At 40.9% G+C, this 13227-nt stretch overlaps 1 protein-coding gene and 1 pseudogene across 4 annotated transcripts; one reads left to right on the forward strand and one right to left on the reverse strand.

Annotated features, from left to right (window-relative positions):
* Nucleotides 1-340: 340 nt before the first annotated feature.
* LOC115684524 (NADP-dependent malic enzyme-like) lies at nucleotides 341-4418 on the forward strand (annotated as a pseudogene).
* A 3435-nt stretch (nucleotides 4419-7853) lies between these two features.
* LOC130138024 (2-oxoglutarate-Fe(II) type oxidoreductase hxnY-like) lies at nucleotides 7854-13227 on the reverse strand. 4 transcript variants are annotated; one of them, XM_056310915.1, is made up of 11 exons: nucleotides 13059-13219; nucleotides 12740-12935; nucleotides 12303-12401; nucleotides 12160-12211; nucleotides 11450-11571; nucleotides 11268-11368; nucleotides 11128-11186; nucleotides 10298-10354; nucleotides 9131-9176; nucleotides 8556-8635; nucleotides 7854-8061 (listed from the first exon to the last, which is right to left on the reverse strand). In XM_056310915.1, exons 1-11 carry the CDS (start codon nucleotides 13167-13169, stop codon nucleotides 7971-7973), a joined length of 1014 nt encoding a protein of 337 aa, XP_056166890.1. In that variant the 5' UTR covers nucleotides 13170-13219; the 3' UTR covers nucleotides 7854-7970. The 4 variants fall into 4 exon arrangements, with proteins under 4 accessions (XP_056166890.1, XP_056166892.1, XP_056166889.1 ...); XM_056310914.1 differs by lacking the exon at nucleotides 7854-8061 and adding an exon at nucleotides 8068-8418 and having other exon boundaries at nucleotides 13059-13225; XM_056310917.1 differs by lacking the exon at nucleotides 9131-9176 and having other exon boundaries at nucleotides 13059-13222.

Raw genomic sequence — 13227 nt, forward strand, 5'->3', positions numbered from 1 at the left:
TCGCGAAAAAATAAATAATTTAGAAAATATTTTATTAAAAATGATCGCTTGTATCGCTTGAAATAATTAGTTAATTGGAAATTTTTTAATTATCAACAACAATTTATATCTATATATTTCTGTGAACAATGAATTTTTTTTTTAAATGTCTTCGGGCCGGGCTTGGGTGGGTTCACAGGCCGTCGGGCCTATAACATTCCTCGTTCGTGTCCATTCCTGCTCGATTTGTTAAAAGGGCTTGGGACTTTCGCCGTCGCCCGTTGCAAAATCGCTGGTTAAAAATTTTCCCGTCGCTAGTGTGTGATCGGTCCCCTGTTTCGCTCGTCGTAAAAAGTGCTCGATGCGTGCAGCTACGAAGTTCGCCGTTGCATTCGCCTGCATGCATGCGCTCCACATCTACTTTAACCTCCGAAGCACACATCGCATCGACTACCATGGCCACTGCTCGACACCTGTACTAGCAACTCTCTCTCTCTCTCTCTCTCTCTCTCTCTCTCCGAAGCACACATCGCATCGAGCTACTAGATCGTCGGCCCGCGATGATCGCACTGAGAAGGGCCAGTTCGTCGCTGGTGATGCTCGCAGCAAAACAAGGTCGATCTCTCTTCATCTTCATCTTCATCTTCATCTTCACTACGGTGTTCACATATCTATCGTTCTACTCTTCCTTTTTCGGTTTGATCGTCGAGGAAGCTTCGGACTCTGCTTCGCGGTAGATTTCATATCATTATGCCAATGGAGTTCGGTTGTGTCGAAGTTTTAAGTGAACGGGAGAGGGATAATGAGAGCAGCATTCATTAGATGGAGTTCGGGTTTTGACACGTTGCTTGTGTTGAAGCAGAGGACTGGTGGTGGTGTCCTTTGGTCTCTGTTTCTACGCGAGGGTTTTGTCTCCGCCGTTGATTGTGGCGGCACTGAGGCTGAAAGGCAGCTTGATCGGAGGAGAGAGGAAGACTGCCGTGAATAAGGAGAGCACGATGAAGGAGCTGAGGGAAGGCACGCCTGTGCTTGAGCCGAAATCAGACGTGGGCGGTGGGTTCGCGGACGTTTACGGCGAGGATCGTGCCACTGAGGACCAGTTCGTCACTCCTTGGGCTCTCTCTGTTGCGAGGTTTGCTTTCTTTAGATCATTTGATGCGTTGCATGTTTGAATGTTGAGTGTTTTGGTTTGGAGTTAGCTTGTTAACGAGGAAATGATTATAGGAGGGAGATAGAGAGATTTGTCTTTGAAATAATTCAGAGGTAATGTTAACAAGTTTTACTCGGTGCAGTGGGTTATCTCTGTTGAGAGATCCTCGCTACAACAAGGGACTTGCTTTTACAGAGAGAGAGAGAGGGACGCCCATTATTTGCGTGGTCTTCTGCCTCCAACAGTTGCTTCTCAACATCTTCAGGTTGCTTCATCACAATCAACCTATTATTTTTTAGTTTATCTATATCTTAGGTCATTAACATTCTTGTGTTGATCTGTGTCGATCGCTATCGATTTCGCCGACCAGGAGAAGAAGTTGTTGCATAATCTACGGCAATACCAGCTTCCGCTGCAAAAGGACCTTTGGGTACCCGCCACCACCATGTCTAATCTAGTTCTAGTTTCTCAGTGTTTGTTGAATGCACACACTGACGCATCCATGTTTGCATGTATGTTGGCATAGGGTGATTGTAATGCGTAAGGGAATAAACTTGAATTTTCTTATTTGAACAAGTTGGACTTGAATCGGATATGATCGTTTTGGAATTTCAGATTGCATGACAGGTTCTTGTCAGTATTATGTTATAGCCCTTTACTGTGATTTAGAAGTATTCCCATAAATTTATGAGGCACATGAGCTTTCAATACTTCTATTATAGTAATTGGCTTACTTCCTCTTGTTTTTTGGATGTGGCAGTTGACCCAACATATTTCGGTTTGCAGGAGAGGAATGAAAGGGTCTTCTATAAGCTTCTAATTGACAATGTCGAGGAGTTGCTTCCTGTCGTCTATACTCCAACTGTTGGTGAGGCTTGCCAGAAATATGGGAGCATCTTCAGGCGCCCTGAGGGTCTTTTCATAAGTCTTAAAGAAAGGTGTTATTCTTGCCTACTTTGCAGGTTGTCCAACTAAAATGCAGTTTTGATACTGATAAACATGTAACAGAGGTAAAGTTCTCAAGGCACTAAAAAACTGGCCTAAAAGGAGCATTCAGGTTGTTGTCGTCACTGATGGTGAGAGGATCTTGGGACTTGGTGATCTTGGTTGCCAGGTGCTGCTACTGTTTCAACTTTACGCCACAACCTATACTGATGGATTATGATGATTAATATTCAAGCCTTCTTGCAAAAAAATTTCATTAGGGGATGGGCATTCCTGTTGGGAAATTGGCTTTGCACACAGCCCTTGGAGGAGTCCGTCCTTCAGCAGTAAGTGTTTATTGGATACAGTTCTCGCCGCAACCTTCCGAGTCCACCTATACAATTTCTGTAATATAAAACTTCTTTGTCAATTTTGTTTTGACCTTTTATCTTTGTGGAAAGAAGTCCAAACTCAAAGTTGAAGTTAACCTAACAAGCCTCATTGCTTCCTAGCCAAAATTTGACCTAAGAATGTTCTCTTTGTAACTGAGAATTCACATATTGGACTCTCTTTGTAGTGTTTACCAGTGACAATTGACGTGGGAACGAACAATGAGGATTTGTTGAAGGATGAGTTTTACATTGGCCTCAGACAAAGGAGGGCAACTGGGCGGACAGAGTTGGCAGTCATGTAAGTTTTACAATGAATGTCAAGGCAGATTACATCATCTTTGCAAGAGTACGCAGGTCTTCTGCACGAGTTCATGAATGCTGTCAAGCAGAATTATGGAGAAAAAGTTCTCATACAGGTAAGGATCTTTTCAAAGTTAGGCCATTAAGAAGTTTCTAAAAAATTGTGATTTCTGATGTCATCAGATACTAATATTTCATTAAGCTATGCAGTTTGAGGATTTTGCAAACCACAATGCTTTTGAACTGCTTGCAAAGTATGGTACAACTCATCTTGTGTTCAATGATGACATACAGGTATAATGCATTGCTATATATGGATTTCGTTTTCATTTTGCGGTCCCGAGTAGTAAATGACACACATTCTGTTCAGGGGACAGCGGCAGTAGTACATGCAGGACTGCTCGCAGCACTCAAAGTTGTTGGTGGCTCTTTGGCAGACCACACTTTCTTGTTCTTTGGCGCTGGAGAAGTGGGTTTTCGTTCTACTCATGCTTTCCTTCTTAATGAAGCTTAATTGGAAGAATTAGTAGTACATGATGTCCATCTCTTCAAGATCGCAGTTTAATTTCCCTTGTCTCGGTATTAAGTTAAGATCCTTAATAGATTCATCCCCAGATGAGATCAACTTGATCTAACATTGATGATATGCTCAAAGCAGGCGGGCACTGGCATAGCAGAACTCATAGCTCTCGAGATGTCAAAGCAGATACTCATCTATTGTTCTGGTTTGGAGACTTCTCGTGGTTAGGTAATCATATTGTCTATAACGAGTCAGCGACCATCTTCTTATTTCATTAATTGTAGTGTGGATTTATGGTCATTGCAGGCAGAAACTCCAGTGGAGGAGACTCGGAAAAACATTTGGCTAGTAGATTCAAAGGTTATAGATGTTTTAATAAATACAAGCTGCTTTAGTTGCAAAAGAAATCCAAAAGATGTCTCGATATATCATAGTGCAGGTTGTGATTTTTCCTCATTTTTTATGGCAGGGGCTGATCCTTAATTCTCCGAAGGATTCACTTCAACACTTCAAGAAGCCTTGGGCTCATGAACATGAACCTGTTGAGGATCTTCTGGGTGCTGTCAAGGTGGGAAAACTATTCCTTGCTAGTTCTTTACATTCCTTTCAGAGTGAGTGTTTGTGTCTTTATTTTCCTTCACTCGTCGTGCATTTACTGTCCTTCTCAGGCACTCAAAACCACGATTTTGATTGGATCAGCTGGAGTAGGAAGAGCTTTCACAAAGGAGGTTATTGAGGCCATGACCTCTTATACCAAGGTATGTTCATCCCTTAAGCCTATGGACAAGTTATCCGGGAAATAATATTACTACTTTGCCTCTTTTCTACACCATTTAACGAAATGAACCGTAATTTTTGTTGGTTTGTAACGTAGAGACCTCTTATTATGGCCTTGTCCAATCCAACGTCCAAATCAGAGTGCACAGCGGAAGAAACTTACACCTGGAGCAAGGTAAATGTAAAGCTCATCTTTTAACATGCAGTACCTTATCCTGCACCCTCTGATAACGATATCATAATACCCCAATCGCAGGGTCTTGCTGTTTTTTCTAGTGGAAGCCCGTTTGACTCCGTTGCCGTTGTACTCAACGGCAGACTTTTTGTGCCAGGCCAGGTAAACCTCTTCTTCGGGGCTCATCCCTTGTCTCCATCTCTTGCTATTTATTTCTTTTTGGATTTGAATGATGCTCTGGACTTTGCCTTTTCTTATACTCCAGGCCAACAATGCTTACATCTTCCCTGGGTTCGGTCTGGGTTCGGTCATCTCAGGGTCACTTCATGTACATGATCAAGTGCTTTTAGCCGCTTGTAAGTAATCTGCTAATTCATGTTCCGCCATTACTTGCATGTTCACTAATTAGTGAGGCTCAAGTGAAATAAGCAGACTATTATCATTCTAAAGCTTCTTTCTTGGTTTCAACATAGCGGAGGCGTTAGCTGGTCAAGTGTCACAGGAAGACTTTGAGAAGGGGCTGATCTATCCACCTTTGAGAAACATCAGAAAGATTTCTGCACAAGTAGCAGCCAACGTAGCTAAAGTGGCTTACGATCTCGGTTAGTGCACTTTGGCAATGCTACTTATAGTTCCATCCACATGGAAATATCTTTTCTCTCCTGCTTAGCCCATTGTATTTTCAATCCATTTTAGGCTTAGCGACACTCCTACCTCGTCCGGGATATCTTGTCGAGTATGCAGAAAGTTGCATGTACAGTCCGTTCTACCGAAACTATCGATGAATAGCGACTGTCCGCCCATTGAATCGCAGGAGAGTTTGGTGATTTGGGATGTGTGGGCCATTTTCCTTTCTGTTCCTTTCTTAAAAGAAGTCCCATATACAGTTTTTCCCTTCTCTTTTGGTCCCAAAAGTAGCCTGCTCTGGAGCAACTACAGTAGTGAAATAATGTCTCGGAGAACTTAATGAAAGGTTTTTTGGCAGGTATTCCACGGATGACACTCTTCCGCTTCTCACTGGCAATCTTTAAGCTCCTTCCTTTGCGTATACACTTAAATCAGCAAGAGTATCGAGGTATCTTTGGGACAAGTAGTTCTGACATAAGATGGGTGCACATGATGCAATTTTGGACAATTTAGGATCCGATGCTGGTATGACTTTGCTGAAGGAAACTTATCCAGTCAATTTAAAACCCATTGTATGGAATTTAATTCAGTCGTAATTTTTTTTAATTTTGTCAATTTAGCCCTAAAATCTTTGCGCAAAACTTCAATGTAATCCTTCCGGTTAATTGTCGTCGGAAGTTACCAACATAGCCGTGAATCACGTAGGACAGCGTTGATGACCGGACCGTTAACGGTCGGCGTTGATGACCGGACCATCAATACGCAATTTTTCGGCAAAGATTGATCGGGTAAATTACATCAGAATTTCTCGCAATGACACTAGTATAGTAGGTCCAAAATTGGTTGGATAATTTCCACAATTTGCTAACAAAAAGAAGCAAAAAAGCAGCAAGTTTGATAAAAAAGAATAAATAGAGAATGACCTTGCTAAATATGGAGAACTGCAGGACACTTATTAGAATCATGTGAAAAACTCAGTCTATACATCACTAAACGTGTTCTCATGCATGATGACAATGTACGTTAAGCCTTATCTGTGGTCAGAAGTCCCAAAACACATACAGAGATTAGTATCTCCAATAATAGCTGAGTAGCACTAGAATACCAATTTCATAGTCTATCATTCATAAAGTATAGAAATTAATGTAGGTCATCAACATATCATACCCGTCTTCAACAACTGTGTTTCACTTGGATCGGAAAAGCATCTCTTCCTTGAGTTACCGTGCTGACTTTGAATAGTGAAGAACGACAAATTTGATTATATGCAGGAATATACAGACATGAATAAGTTACTATGAGCCAATAAAAACTTAACCTACCCTATGATGTTTCATTTTTGAAGAGCTGAGAAAAATATATATGTTCTTGGAGAGTTATTCCATCTTTTGTTATTATTTTGCATGCATTTACGGGCTAGCAAGGGCTTATCTAAAATAAAGAGATATTTGAATGATATGAACTCGATGGACCATACCAATCACAATCCCACGAATCGTATAAATTACTTCTATGCTCGTCAGAAGTGCAACCATTGGATGGACTCCAACACTTTAATTGAAGCTCTACGTTACATAACATAAGTAGTGATAAAACGAGTCAATACAAGCATGTCACGATTTTAAATGTAATGGGTGGAACAACAGATACCATAGCATTTGTTTCCACTATATATGTCCATTTCAATCTCTTGTATAATCAATGAACTGTTTCAAATAGAAGAAAGCTAAAACAGTTTAATTAATCAGCCCGAAGCTAAAACAGAGAGAGAGAGAGAGAGAGAGAGAGAGAGAGAGAGAGAGAGAGAGAGAGAGAGAGAGAGAGAGAGCCAAGTCAAGTCTTTCCGTGTCTAAAGCTTGTTTCTGTGTTTTTAACGTAGCGGAAGCTGTTAGATGGTCCAGCGTCACAGGAGGACTTCGAGAAGGGACTAATCTAATCCACCTTTGACAAACATCAGAAAGATTTATGCGCAATTAGCAGCCGCCGTAGCTAAAAGGGCTTACGATCCCGATTAGTGTGCATTTGCCAATGTTACTCATAGTCCCCATCCACAAGGAATTTTTTGTTTCCTCCTCCTTTGCCCGTCATGTTTTTGATCATTTTTAGGCTTAGCGACATGCCTACGTCGTCCAGAGAATCTTGTCGAGTACATAGAAAGTCGCATGTACAGTCCAATCTATCGAAACTATCCTTGAAAAGTGGACGGACCCATCCATCGAATCGCACAAGAGCTGGCGCTTAGACGTGTGGGGCATTCCCTTCTCTTCTCCTTTCTTAAAGAGTCGCACATAACAAAAATTTCCCTTTCGTTTGGGGCCAAAAAGTCGTCTGCTTTATAGCTCAGGCAACTCCAGTTATGAAGTTCTGTTTTGGCGTTTTCAGAAGGCTTTTTGGCAGGTATTCAATGGATGTATGCTCCTACTTTCAACCTTGTTGCTTCTGGTTCTATCCGTCTAACTGTTTGAACAGACAAGATCATGTAGACACCCATCTTGGTCGAATGATAGCATGAGTATCGTCGTATCAGATAAAATTAAAAGAAGCGCTAGAACCCTGCTAAGAGCCAGCAAGCATATAATATCCACGTCAATGACCTTACTAATTCCGTGCAGAAGGTACAGTATATAATATGGTCCCCAAGTGGCAATGGCATTGATTCAACTACACACCGACCCGCCGAATGCTTCAAAGTTTTCGAATCACACCCGGAATACATCGTATAGTTGGAAAAGTTACCACAACATGCGAATATTGACAGTTCCTTTTGCCTTTTAGATGGTCTTCTGAGGGTAGCCTCCAGGTCAAAAACTTAAATCGATACTTTGTCAAGTGTCGAAGTTCGTCACTTTTTTTGTTTGCCATTTCATACGAAGAATCTCTTCACACAAACAGCGATCAAACGAATCAATGCATATGCCGGTGGTCATGCTGTATGTAAAGGCCAAACAAGTAGCTAATTTAGGAGGCAAGTAACTAAAATAAGGCCGAGGCCGCTGAACGATGGGCAATTGTACCCATTTGATGTTCTTCTCTAAGATCATCATGCCCATCTGTACGAGTTCTCAAACCACAACCCTACATTGGGCAAGTGCGGATTGATAGGCTGCCGCTTTTCACTGGCAAACTCTAAGCTCCTTCCCTTCTGTATACATTTAAATCAGCATGAGTATCGGCATATCTTTGGGACAAGTAGGTCTGACATTGGACGGGCGGAAACCTGCACATTGATGCAATTTTGAACAAATTTAGGATCCCATGCTGGTATAAATTTGCTAGAATGCACCATGTCTAATTACTATTGGAGAAGCTATGCTAAACGCAGCGCCCAAATCCCCACACAAAAAGGATCCAAGCCTGCAAAGAAAGCGTGCGAGCATGCAGTTGATCGTGTCAATTCGTCAAATCCAGGACAAGTCAATGCCTAATCAATGCCTAATTCATGAGTAAACATTTTCTTTTCTCATGAATTATGGAGTTAAACTTATATACAGCCCTCTTAACCGTGCTTGGATCCTTGGAGGCTTGGACATGCAATATCCACTTCGGCACGCAGGTTCGAAGCAGAGCAGTGGCACTGAAGCACAATACATAAAGACACTTATTCGAATCGGGGAGGAGAGCTAGGTCTTAGGACTGAGAACTGATAAGAGAGGAAGTAGAATTGCACCATCTTGTTGATATATCGGAAAAAATGTGCAGAAGACAACTCACTTGGGATGATTTTCCTCTGACATACATGTTGGCAAGCACTCGATGAGACAATCATGGTTAGGCTCCAGGAAGCATGCAATCTGCATTTCGTGAGAACATGAGCTAACTAGGGAAGAAAGAAATGCAATCTGACAATAGGATCACTTTTAACAGAAATATTAGCAAAAGAAATCATCAAGAACGGAGAAGGTAACAAATGAAAGATGCTAACTAGGGAAGGAAAAACAATTAGGCTTCTTTTGCGAAAACTAATGTGGATCATCCCTGAAGATAATCTCAAGTTGCGAGGAATTTATTAAGAGTTTGATCACAAGTTCAACTGACTTGCCACTAGATCGTGATCTCAAAACTAGAACCCTTTTTTGAATCAGCTTACAACCATCCAAGATTGGCTTCAACTGCCCTTTTTCCGGTTGAAGAAGTCACAACTTTGGTCGCCAATAAATTAGACTTTTTTCGATAGATTCGACAATGCTTGAAAATTCTCTTGGAGGCTTTTGCCGAATTTTTCAAAAGATGAGGAGAAATGTGTGTTTGTGAGTGCGTGAGAGAGAGAGAGAGAGAGAAGGCCTTACCGAATACCGTTCTTGACCATTCCCTACAACTCGATGGAGTGTGGACCTGATTGCAAAAGCAAAAGTATAGATTTGACAAAATGAAGCAAAAAGGCATCAAGTCAAATTTGAAAAAGAAAAAATAGAGAATGACTTGCCAAAAATAGCGAATTGCAGGACACTAATTAGATTCATGTCAAAAACTCATTTCATATATCACCAAAGCATGTTCTCATGCATGATGACAATGCATATTAAGCCTTATCTGTGGTCAGCAATCCCAAAACACATACAAAGATTAGTATCCACAAGTCGACCAATAAAAGCTGAGTGATAATAAAGGCACTAGAATAGCAAATTTATTGTTGGGAAAATACTACCAAAAACCTCAAACTATGCCACTTGTGACAAATTTACCCTGAACTTTTTTTTGTGATACGAAAAACCCCAAATTATGCCACCTATGACACATTTACCCCACAATACTTTGGCCCAAGGGCATTTTTATCTTTTTCCTTTTTCTGTTTTTTTTTCTTTTCTTCTCTCTTTCCTCCACCGGGTGGCCCTCGCCGGCGTTGGGGTTGGGCGAGGGCTGCCCTCACCTGATCCGATCGCCTGGGCAGCCCTCGCCCAACCCCAACATTGGCGAGGGCGGCCCTCACCGACTTCCCTCCGCCAAGGCCGGCAGAGGGAAGAGAGAAGAAAGCAAAAAAAAAAAACAGAAAAAGGAAAAAGACGAAAATGCCATTGAACCAAAGTATTGTGGGGTAAATGTGTCACGAGTGGCATAGTTTGGAGTTTTTTGTGTTACAAAAAAAAGTTCGGAGTAAATATGTCACAAGTGGCATAGTTTGAGGTTTTTTGTGGTATTTTCCCTTTATTGTTTGATATTCATAAATTGAATTCTGTGTAGAAATTAATGTAGGTCACCAACATATCATACCGTCTTCAATAACTGCGTTTAACTTGGATTTTTTTCCTGAGCAATGTCAAGAGTAGATGCTCTTTCACTACTAATGGGTAACTGATATCAGCAAGAGCCAGGAGGGTGCAACAGATGAAATTCTGGTGGAGTTTGGGACAGGTTAACAATCTATAGTAGCCTGCCATAAGATAATCTCCAACTTTCATGTTCAAAGCTTTTCTCATGCTAATTTATCTATATAGATTATTATTAAATCATATTACCTGAAAATACAATTGCTCCATCGTTCTAGCATATCACCAAGATTCACTATGAATGCTCTGTCCAAAATAGTCATAGAAAGAATGTTACTTTTCAGGATTACTGGGAGATTCTTTTGTCTATGTATAACTGAATCTAAGCAATAAACTAAACAACTAAATGAGGGTAGTTACAGAAATAATTGTAGAATGTGTATGATGCATGGTAATTCTATGACCGTTGACCTGCACAATATAAACCAGGAAAGAATGGTGGAGTACCATTGTGTGCATGTGTGTAAGAGTGTTTGAGAGTGAGAGAGATTGTGAGGGAGGGAGGTTCGTCAGCAAGGCACTAGAAGGATTAAACTGATAAGTTAATATGGACACTTATATAGATGCAAATTGCAAAAAGGAAGGAGAAGTGGATGAGGGCACCTCTCTAATTTTCTAATGGACATCCATCTTTATCACCCATCTGACAATAATACTTTCTCTCTAACTGGCATATAGCTGCCTTTGTACGAATAAGAACTATAGTAGCAGATCAAGAGAGAAGGAAGGATTTTTGTCAAAAAGTTGTTACTGGTACAAGGGTAGTATTTTACACGTTGGCATGAAGCAATCTTCCAATCGTGCATACAAGGAGAAACACATTATTGTGCACATTCCCCAATAAACCAGAAGTACAAGATTAATAATAAAGTTATTGCAAGTTATATTTGTAGGCCATGGATCACTAGTATATAAATCCTATCACGATTATCTTCTGCCAAAGCATCCAAAATACTCTAAATATGAGGAGTCTAATGTAATCATCTCAAATTCGCAATTGTAATGCACTTGGCCTTTACCCTCTCAAAGGTAGCACATATTCCCATGTCTGAGGTTTAGCATCCTTGTTCTTGCAAATCTGAAATAGTTTGAAAAGTTCCATCCATCATAACTATGACTAAAGTCTGCACCGACAGTTTCATTGGAGAAAATATCATACTTGGAGACCTGGGACATCCTCTGTTGCCAACAAGGTAATAAACCCAAAGTCAGAATGTGCCCCAGCTCCATATATTCCTTTGGAGGGATCAGAGACTAAACCTAATCAAAGAAAGGAATATCAACTGGATGAGAAGAAAGAATTGTTGGGTTTACTATGTAGTTGAGTGAAGTAAAATCTACCTTCATAGTGCAACAAGCGCAAGGTCGCAATAGGCTCGCCGAGAATTTCTGGCTTATCAAAAAATTCAGCCTCCAGATCAAGTGCTAGAGCAATGATCCTTGAAACTACTTTTGCCACATTTCTGAGTTTGCATATTTACAAATAAAAAAATTACCGAATTGACTACTGTCACTTGTTTATACCAACAAATTAGACTTAATCTTGCCACATAGATCATCTAGGCATTACTCTTGGATACAAAAGTCAAATGATATAGAGTTAGAGAACCTATGCAACAAAAATCATGACTGTAATATCAGCCTTGAGTTGAGGCACTTGTAAGCAATTAGACACTTGAGTTGAGGCTCTTGGTCAATGTGATTAATAGTAAATCTCGACAGCTAATAATAACTTTACCATATTGCAGCATAGTAGCTTTGGAACATTACAAATAACTAGAAGAGATTTACACTTTGGCCAACATAGGATAAGAGCCCAAGAGAGCATATACTATTCAGACGTGAGAGGCAATTTAACTCCCATTAGGCCACCTACAAAAACTTGACAATATCTTATGCATATGGAGGGGGAAGATGGTGAACATTGGGTACTGAAAATGCCTAAAATACCCCATCATAGAAACAGAAGATCTCTGAATTATCTTTTACTTGGATGGAAAAAAAATTTATATCCAGAAACTCGTGCTCTTATCATCTATAGGAAAACTTACAATGCCTGACTATGAAATTTTTCCATCGTCTGCCTCCATCTTGGCAATATCTCTATGGAAAATACAACAATGAAACCAAAATAAGCATTCATTATCAGCAACTATATTAAGTTGGACAGAAATTATATTAAACAACTGGTTACCCTCAGAAGGCCAGAGGTTTGGTCCAAAATGAGGCTTCTGTGCACCTGGATCATCCTCCGGTACTTCCACTCCTATGTAGTATCCTTCCTTATAATCTCCTATAAAACATCAATGGAATCATTACTACTCCAACAATCTTCAGAAGATGATAAGCAGATAGGTCACAACAAGCTTAACAAGCTTCAGCCAAATCTTTGTCTTAGAGCTCATGGTTTGGGTTAGCTCCTATTTCTGTGTCAGTTCTCTCCAAGGATACAATCACAAACAGGAAAAATAACTAATTGATCTTCCTTTTCTAGGAACTGCTACTCAACCACCACCTGATTACAGGAAGCTATCAACATCACCAGCTATTCATCTATGTCCGCTTTAAGCAGTAAAATCTTTCAGCAAACCAACACCCAAAAGGGAACAAATAGGATCATTGGACACAAACCGTTTATCTGATTTGCAGGATCGAGGACCTGATCGAACAGAGGAGTATAGCCTCGGTGCTTCTCGTTCCTCAACAGCTTCATCTTCTCGCTCAAAGGCAAACCGAAAAACCGCCTGCTCTGAACGAAGACCTCCTCCATTAAATCCTGGCTGATTCCATGATTGATGACGTAGAAAAAGCCAGAATCCAAGCACGCCTGAGGCCCAATGGATCGGATTCATCCGTCAGTATCCCCTCAACTCAAAAACCTTGGTTTCCTAGGATTTACGCGCCGGAAAATCGAATCAAAATAACGGACAAACTCGAGAGTATCGAGGACCTGTTTGAGCAGAGACACCGACCGTTGAACATCGGAGCTCGAGAGGTCGATAAGGTTGAGAGCTGAAGTCGGAACTCCGGCGGCGACTTCGATGGCGTTCGCATCATTCATGCTCGCTGATGCTTCTCCGCCTAGCAGATCGTTGCTCACTTCCTGAGATCGCCGTTTT

Source organism: Syzygium oleosum, unplaced genomic scaffold (assembly GCF_021117445.2).
Source record: "Syzygium oleosum isolate NSW1041296 unplaced genomic scaffold, Sole_v2.1 Sole_v2.04, whole genome shotgun sequence".
NCBI classification, from domain to species: domain Eukaryota; kingdom Viridiplantae; phylum Streptophyta; class Magnoliopsida; order Myrtales; family Myrtaceae; genus Syzygium; species Syzygium oleosum.